The sequence below is a fragment of the Lissotriton helveticus genome, chromosome 12 (assembly GCF_964261635.1).
Source record: "Lissotriton helveticus chromosome 12, aLisHel1.1, whole genome shotgun sequence".
NCBI classification, from domain to species: Eukaryota; Metazoa; Chordata; class Amphibia; order Caudata; family Salamandridae; genus Lissotriton; species Lissotriton helveticus.
Genome location: NC_136073.1, coordinates 824,550,033 through 824,559,018, shown reverse-complemented (window position 1 = coordinate 824,559,018; position 8,986 = coordinate 824,550,033). Strand labels below are relative to the sequence as shown.

The 8,986-nt window shown below is 42.5% G+C and overlaps 1 protein-coding gene across 1 annotated transcript in view; it reads left to right on the top strand.

The window, feature by feature from the left end:
• The first annotated feature begins 8,203 nt into the window (after positions 1–8,203).
• BCAN (brevican) overlaps positions 8,204–8,986 on the top strand; it is a 69,559-nt gene continuing 68,776 nt past the window's right edge. Inside the window, exon 1 of the mRNA XM_078669469.1 lies at positions 8,204–8,302. Within this exon, the coding sequence (XP_078525595.1) occupies positions 8,227–8,302 (76 nt within the window). The 5' untranslated portion in view covers positions 8,204–8,226. The remainder of the gene's footprint in view (positions 8,303–8,986) is intronic.

The window sequence follows — 8,986 nt, the reverse complement described above, 5'->3', positions numbered from 1 at the left end:
CCAAATCTGGGAAAGCACCCTTCAGTAACTTCACAACAAAGTCCAGAATGTTCTCTCCCTCCACATTTTCATCAAGGCCGAGCAGCCGGACATTGTTTTGGCACTGCCGGTTCTCGAAATCCTCGAGTTTCCAGTCTACATCCCGTGTTTGTTTTTCCTGTGCAGCTTTAAATATATGCAGTTTCTCGACCTTCTCCTCCACAGCACCAGTTCGCGCTTCTACTTGAGTTATCCGCTCTGACATGTCAGAGCATAACTTTTTTGTTTTGCGGATTGCCCCTTGAAGCTTCTTAGTAGCGAGCTGCGACCTCTTGCTTTCCTGCCTGGCCTCGCCCTGCATTTGCTTGAGAGTCACGTACAGTAGCTCCAGTGTCGGAGATGGTGATGTACTGCCAGTGTCGTTAGTTTGACCTGTGCCTCCTACTTCAGGCCCGCTGCCAGTGCCGACTGTCAGTGTTAAAGCGGAATAATCCCACTCGAGCCGTCTGCTAGCTGAGTCCGAGGTTCTGCCTTTTGGCCTGGCCCGTTGCCTAGAGGTCATAGACTGGCTGTGAGGCCTCTTCTGCGTGGCCGGAGACTCATCCCCTGAAATACTCTCCTGCAATGATTCCTGCTCACTGATCTGGGATGTATCAGAGTCATCATTCAGCGCGAAGAACTTATCTCCCTCTGGGGAACGCAAGGGAGCGCTTGACCAAGTAGAAATAGTCCCTTATTAGTCCAGCTCACAGGAGGTGCTGCTCACATTTCCAGCCTGGGTCTCCAGAGTTTCCATATTTGGGTGAGTTTGTGCAGATATTTTCACATGACCTTGTATTAACTGAGGGGCGGCATCTGCAGTCATGTCAACTATTAAAGTGTTATTAGAAGAGCCACTTGCGCCCTTGCTTTTCTCCCCGCCCTAGCCCAAGTTGTTAATATGGGCGTTCGCTGTGCTGGCCATTGTCGACAGGTTCGCTCCCTCCAATATTGGAATTGAGTGCAGTCCATCTGCCCCGTTTCCCTCGAATTGCCTCACTCTATTTGGTTCCGAACCCACCTCAGTGCTATCTCCTCTCTGAGGCGGAAAATCGGGGGATGAACTACCAGTTCCAGAATGCATATGGGCGGGATTAAGAAGAACCGGCTTCTGCATTCTCTGAGCCGGGTCACCCGCCTGTGGCGCAGCTTCGATTCCTGGGGACAAAGTCAAAATAGGGGGCCAGACAGGTAAGCTCTTATTTCTCCCAGGGGCTACCGCTATCATCCCAAACGCCTCCATTACTGATGGCTGCCGCAGAGTACCCTCTCCGGCAGTGGCCGTCCGTAATCTTGTCCCACCTGCCACACTGACATCAAGCATTTTACTCTCCTCGCCTTTCTTTTTGGGGCCTCCGTGCCGTGTCTGCCCAGGGTTCATTCCAGGGTTTGTTCCAGAGTGCTCTTTCAAATGTTCTTTCCTCTTTTTGGTCTCCTCAGCGGCCTCTTTCTGAGCGTGTAGATGTGCTTGTTTTGTTATCTGTTTCAGCTTTAGAGCGAGAAGACGTACATTTTAAACCAAGTGACCTCACTTGAACACTTTCTGCAACCATGGGCCAATCACTCTGACACCCACACCTCCATCCCCCTATCAGCAGACGTGTCCCCTCTTCTAATTTCATCACCCCCAGAATAGAAGACTGTGTTTGATGCATTTCAAATTTAATGGAGGCCGTATTATATATGCAGCGCATTTTCCTTGTTAGCGCTGCACGCACCTTCCATCATCCCCAGGATTCCAACTGCACGCAGTTGATGACGTAATGGTCCGAAGAAAGCTTGCTTGGTTTGTACTGATTAGCTTTCACAAAACACAAGACTGCAGATCACCCTAGGAGGGAACAGGAGCAGGATATCTATGTGTTAAACATCAATTTTAAACCTGGCTCTTTGACCAATGATCCTCTTCAGCATGGTATATGTCATCCTGATAATCCGCTGCGCCGAGACACCTTCGGGTATTTGTGCGCAATACAAATCCCATAAACATAAACATAAACATAAACTAATATGTACAACCCCGATTAGTTTGCTACCTATAGTATGTTAAGTTATGTCTATTTGTAAAGCGCATGAATCAGCTGCCGGGTCTTCAGCTTCTTGCAGAAACTCAAGACGTGAGGAGGAGGCCCTGATGTGTTGTGTCTGTCACTGTGATCACCTCTGCATTGCTTCAAGCCTGTGGAGTACACCTCCATGTCCCATAAAGGTGTTTCTGCCCCTACACTAATGCAACATAGAGCATCTGTTCTACACTACACTGATTATTTGCACAACTCACTCAGATGTTAATAATGGACGTACTTTTTTTTCTGTCGGAAGCCACAATCTATTAAACGTAAAGCTACTTTTTAATGAAACTTTAATCCTGTGACTTCTAAAATCCTTTTCCCCTTACATGTAAATCCCTTGATGTCTCTGCATGCAGTAGGTTTTTTTCTCCTACCACTTTGAATCTACCAGGCATCCAGAGCTTGTTTATTCTATATGTCCTTTTAGTCCTGTGCCTGCGAAGTTAAATCGCTGCCCAAACTCTCTGAGGCAAGACTTTAAACCAACTAGCTAAATCTAGACATAACTCTTACAAATGAATGTACCCTGTGAACCTTTCAAAAAATTACATAAAATGCATAGGCTTATGGAAGAAGATCCTAAAACAGAGCAATGTCACTGTGCAAAAAAATGGGTGTCAAAAACTGACCTTATGTTCCTTTCTTTCAATACTTCTAAATGGGCTACTAGTGTCTACAGTATGATGAATATATCCCTGGAAGTTAACACCCCTTAAGGAAAGGAACTTACTATCCCCCCTTCAACATTCATTTAAATAACCTCTTGACATTCATTTAATAGAAGGAACTCAGAGATCCAGATCCCTAATGAGGACATTGACTAATTATTGCTGATAGCGCCTTGAAGGACGATAGTTGCGTGATAATGCAGTCCGAACCGGAGATTCCTAATATACCCATTTTGATCACATATCTTAGAAACGGCCTTCCCAGAAGAACTGACAAACCTTATTGAGACCCGGCTAGCTTTTTCACACCTATGAGGGACCGCTAAGTTACAGTGTGTATGGCACAACTGTAGGTCGGTGGTAAAGGATTGAATTGAGGTCACAGAATGTATAGCTGACGTGGATATGGATCTCATGTTCTTGATTGAAACATGGTCCAATGAAATCCTACAACCCGGCACAGATTTCCTCATTCCACTGACTATTCCATTTTCCGTCAGCAGAGAGAAGGTAAAATCAGTGGGAGAGTTGGATGTGATCAACAACACACTATTGGTTGCTGACATGTGGAGTGAGTCACCTAACCCACCTTCCAATATTTACTTGTAGACATCTTGTTTGCTACTGCAAGACCTACCAGAATCAATATATTTTTCGGTTGTACGGCATTACAACGCGGGCTTTTACCCTGCATGCCATTACAACGCAGTTTTTACAACGCAAGTCGTTGCAACGACTTGCGTTGGGGGGCTCTGGATTGTGGAATAGTTTAATTTTCTATTCCAACTCCGGCCCACGTTGACAGTAGGGAAGGTGTTGGATAGAAAATTAAACTATTCGCTATCCTACAGCGCCCTCCAGCGCAAGTCGTTGGAACAACTTGCGTTGTAATAGCTGCATTGTAATAGCAGTGTGGTGTAATGCCCGCGTTGTTATGGGTGTTTCCCATATTTTTCATCCGTTACGGCGTAATAATTCTTCATCCGTTACGGCGTAATAATTCTTTCATTGAGTGGTGAATGGATCATATCGTATCTTAACCTATTCTGTCCACCAAAAATCAAATTTTCACTGTATTGCTCAAAAGAATGTCTTGCTTGCTGATGATCTGATTCTAGTTGACTGGGCAGCTCAATGTGAAATACTTTTTTCCTAAATACTTTTTCTAAAGCCAAGATCGTTGATCAAGATTTTTTTTTTAAAAACAGGATTAGGGATATTTCATGTGAAATCCTAAGTGATCTTGTTGGTGGCTTTTAAAACAACCAACGGATATTCAACCAAAGAGCTTAAGGAGGCTACCTCCTACTTTAACAGTGACTTGACTTCACTCACACAGAAATAAATGATTGAAGATAAAAAAATAGTCTGGCTCATGGTAGACCAAGAAGTTCAGTGATGAAAAAAACCTCCTCAGATTGTCTGAACTCACTTGGCTACTAGAATTGACCCTAAATGCATTGTCGTGCTAGGTGAACTTTGAAAAAGCAAATCCTTGAAGCTAAGTGTAAAGACATCAAATTTCAAATTTACATGGCTGAAAACCAAATAAAGGAATTCTTTGAAATAATCAAAACTGCTCCAGTCCAATTTCTAAATTCAGTACCACTGAACCCAAAAACATTTTTTAGAAATATGCCCATTTCTTTACCTCCAAAATCAAAGTGACTCTATTCTAACGTCCTTGTGTCTGCCTATGCCAAAAATCTCCTAAATATTGATCTCCAAGAGATCTCACGGACAGAACTACTTGACGTAATTTCTGAACTCAAACTCTCTAATAATGTGGCCAAACCATTTTTGCATAACCAGGCGGACATATTATGAATCAAAAGTGTCTCTCCTTTTCTCCTCTCTCCTGGTACCCTGCCACCAGCCCCCACTCCCTGTGGTAATTACCAGTGGAAGCATTCTGGGACTTGTAGGTAACTTAATATTGAATGTAGCAGATAAAAATTCCAGCTTTCAAAGTGTTTGTTGGCTTAAAAAGCTAGTGCTAGCTGAATGTGCAGTTGGACTCCAATCATTAGCTTCATTATGTATTAAAGGGTCTTGAGATTATATTGGAATTAGATGTTTTCAAACAGTGTTGGTTCAAAAGCAACAATAATCCAGTTTAATCATAAATTGCTAATTGAACCTGTAGAGAATAAAAATCAGGATTAACAGAGCCCTGACCGTCATATTTTTATTTTTTATTTTGGGGAAAATGTGACGCCAATAATCATTTAGCATATATATATTATATAATATAAATACAATCCTCCCTGAGCACTAACCTTACAGTAAGTATCAATGTTGATAATGGTAAGTTATGTGTAATCAAAATAGATACAACCAGGAACAACAACTATCTATCACAAAAAATTATATATCATAATTCAACGGTCAATTCTTAGTGTAATCCATAGCATAATTCATCCAATTTGTTCTTGTAACAATGGTCCAACTCAGAAGTCTTCAAATGTGTTTATTTCAAATCAATTGTCAATAGTTCCAAAAGAAGACCCAATTCTTCCTCTTTGAAAAAAGGGCACCCAACACGTGTTTCGTCATGCACTATTCTGTGCCAAATGACTTCATCAGGGCTCTCTCTTTTCTTTGCCCATCAGCGGCAGCAGGAGTGTGCCCCACGTGGAGGTCGCCCGCTTCTGGGGGTCTGTGGCTATAATGGATAAAGATGTCACTAGGGAGGTCGCTCCGCCGGTGATACTTCCGAACCAGCAGGGCCCAGGACTCTAAAGGATGATGTAGAAGTACCGTGTAGGGAAATGCAATGTACTGTAAAACGTGGAGCGTAGTATAAGCGTTAAGTGGATCTAAGCCAGCACGTGGATATGAACTTCTTCCTTCATAAAGTTCCTCAAGGACGTCGAGATGAGAGAGTCTGATTGGGTTATTCAGACCAACTGCTAGCAGGATGTAGTTAAAAAAGAGAGCGAGTAACTCAGTGCGCTGAGGGCATCGTTAATTAGGCAGAGACGGTTGCGTCTAACATTTGGGAATTGAGTTGAGGTGCGCCAATAATTCTGCAATTGAGCGTGCCCTTCATTAGAGAGAGAGAGACGCGTGTGTCCTCTTCAGTACGTAGTTCTGTGTTCCGGTTGCAGAACACAGAACTACGTACTGAAGAGGACGCACTTGTCTCTCTCTAACAAAGGGCACGCTCAATTGCAGAATTATCGGCGCACCTCAACTCAATTCCCAAATGTTAGACGCACCCGTCTCTGCCTAATTAACGATGCCCTCAGCGCACTGAGTTACTCGGTCTCTTTTTTAACTACGTCCTGCTAGCAGTTGGTCTGAATAACCCAATCAGACTCTCTCATCTCGACGTTCTTGAGGAACTTTATGAAGGAAGAAGTTCATATCCACGTGCTGGCTTAGATCCACTTACCGCTTATACTACACTCCACGTTTTACAGCACATTGCATTTCCCTACACGGTACTTCTACATCATCCTTTAGAGTCCCGGGCCCTGCTGGGTCGGAAGTATCACCGGCGGAGCGACCTCCCCAGTGACATCTTTATCCATTATAGCCACAGACCCCCGGAAGCGGGCAACCTCCACGTGGGGCACACTCCTGCTGCCGCTGATGGACAAAGAAAAGAGAGAGCCCTGATGAAGTCATTTGGCACAGAATAGTACATGACGAAACACGTGTTGGCTGCCCTTTTTTCAAAGAGGAAGAATTGGCTTTTCTTTTGGAACTATTAACAATTGATTTGAAATAAACACATTCGAAGACTTCTGAGTTGGACCATTGTTACAAGAACAAATTGGATGAATTATGCTATGGATTACACTAAGAATTGACTGTTGAATTATGATATATATTTTTTTGTGATAGATAGTTGTTGTTCCTGGTTGTATCTATTTTGATTGCACAGATCTTACCATTATCAACATTGATACTTACTGTATGGTTAGTGCCCAGGGAGGATTGTATTTATATTGTTTTGGTACTCACTACGTGGGTCTCTGTGGGGTTGTCTGGTAGCCGACCTCTCTTCCAAACTTTTGATGCACTAAATATACTCGTGTATTGTTACTTTACCCATACTTACAGTAGTGCGCCCAATTGGAACTGGTTACCAGAAGTATTGAGTTTTAAATATATTATATAAGTTTGTTAGTAATTACAATATTCAGCAAAAAAGAGATTGGAGACAGTAATTTTATTCCACACAACACTAATATTACTAAAATAAATATTATTTACAGGAATAAAGAAAAAACAGCAAATTTTCTGACACATTGCATGCTTTTAAGATAACTAATGTAGAAAAGAAGAGTCAATAACAGGGAGCAGGGAGGCATTTTCACTCTGCATTCAACACCTGGTAAATCAGTATGATGACTCTTTTTAGGCTAGGGTAAGACGTAACAATACATTTCACCCATGTGGTGCAAAATACCACTACACCATTGGAGGGCGATTTAGGGGGTAAGGGTAGTAGGAAGCAAAAAGAACGAAGATTAAGCAATCCTACTTTTTTAGAACGGGGCATTAAAGGGAATTAAATGCAAATTGTGTCACACAGTATCATCTTTGCTCTTATTTTCTTTCTGCAAAGGGCTGCTAACTAATTCTTCACTGAATATATGACACCTTGCTTCTTCTGTGGTCAGCGGACCCTGTCTGAAAAATGAGACATGCTTAATTTACTGGGTTATTTCTGGGACAGATGGCGAAAAACTGGGACTGTACTAGCTTATCCGGAATGGCTGGTCATCCTATTCACAGGGATATGGGCAAATAAAAGATCTATCTGAAAGCCATCAGTTGAAAGAAAGACAAACAGTATATGGGCCAGAGAAACTTTGGAGAACTTCAATAGTATAACTTCACACTACGACCATAGTTTCTTATACATCAAGGAAAGAAGCAAGAATGTCCACAACCTTTGCATCGATGAGCTTGAGCATACCTTGCTGGAGATAGACAAAACGTATTTTTAAATCCCTCACCTGCATGTACTGTGCTCATGTGTCAGCCACTGCTTAATTTGAGCCGGTGGTTTCCGGTGCTTGGCACCAGCACTTAATTGTCAACACAGACATTTGTGACAGTCTGGCACAAGATGGCGCCATCTGGCTAATTTAGGATGACTACAACATCAGGTCATTATTAGTTCAATAGACATTAAAAATTACTATTACCTGCCACTGAAGCCTTTCTTATAGCTTTGGTGGCTTGAAATAGTCAGAAATGTCACTCTTGCGGTAGTGTGATGGTTAGTAGATGTGCTGTTACTATCATTGGGAGCGTAGCAGAGGCTATGTGTGGTGTAAGCTGCAGTTGACCCTGAGAGCCTTGGCACTTTTTTATTTTTACAAATCATGCATTGGTGTCAGCCATCTTGAGTGTACAGCCTCCTGTGGAAAACGCGTCACCATTCCTCCCCTATAATCCCTTTTTCTCATTTTAGGAACTGGATTTGGCATTTTGTCGAAGGAGGAGCGATGGGGACCATCTCGCTGCTGTTTGTCCTCATCCAGGCCATGCTGGCATCCACCTCGCCGACCGGGGAACGTTCAGGTCTTCTGTTCTCAAAGAATTATTTTATTTATTTTACTTAGCATGCCAGGAACTAAACCAAAAATGTAACTGTGCTACATATGACAACTTACAAATAGCAACAATTAGCACAAAAATCCTTCTGTTTACAGCATCGGAAAACAGAGGTAGTACAAGTTAAATCTAAAGAAGTCATACTAATCAGCACAATCTTGATAAACTGTTTATTTTCCAGCGGAAAATGTTTTTGCACTGGAAAAGTGTGTAAAAATGCAGCAAATAGCACTTTCTGATACTTTGCGTCAAAGGGTGTTCCATGGGTGGTACATGGGCTGTCCCATGTGACTACTCACGGTGGTCTCATGGTGGTCGCATTGGACCTCACACGGTTTTTGACACAAAGCCATATATAATAACAATGGTAAACAGGGATTTGTGCAAAACAATTTAAACCTCTTTGAAGCTGTTGTAAAGTGGGAGAAAAAAAAATTCTCCACACTTTGCAAACTTTGCATGCTGCACTGTACAGCACACGTACAAAGTGGGAACAATTTTAAAGTGAGTCGGAGGAAAGAGCAGCAACGTCAAATCTTATTAAATATGCACTCTCCTACTCTCTCCTTTCCCACATGGCAGCAACTTTGGTTGCGGCAATGCGTTCTGTAAAATAGCACACCTGTCCCTTAGTTTCTTTCTAAATAGTGG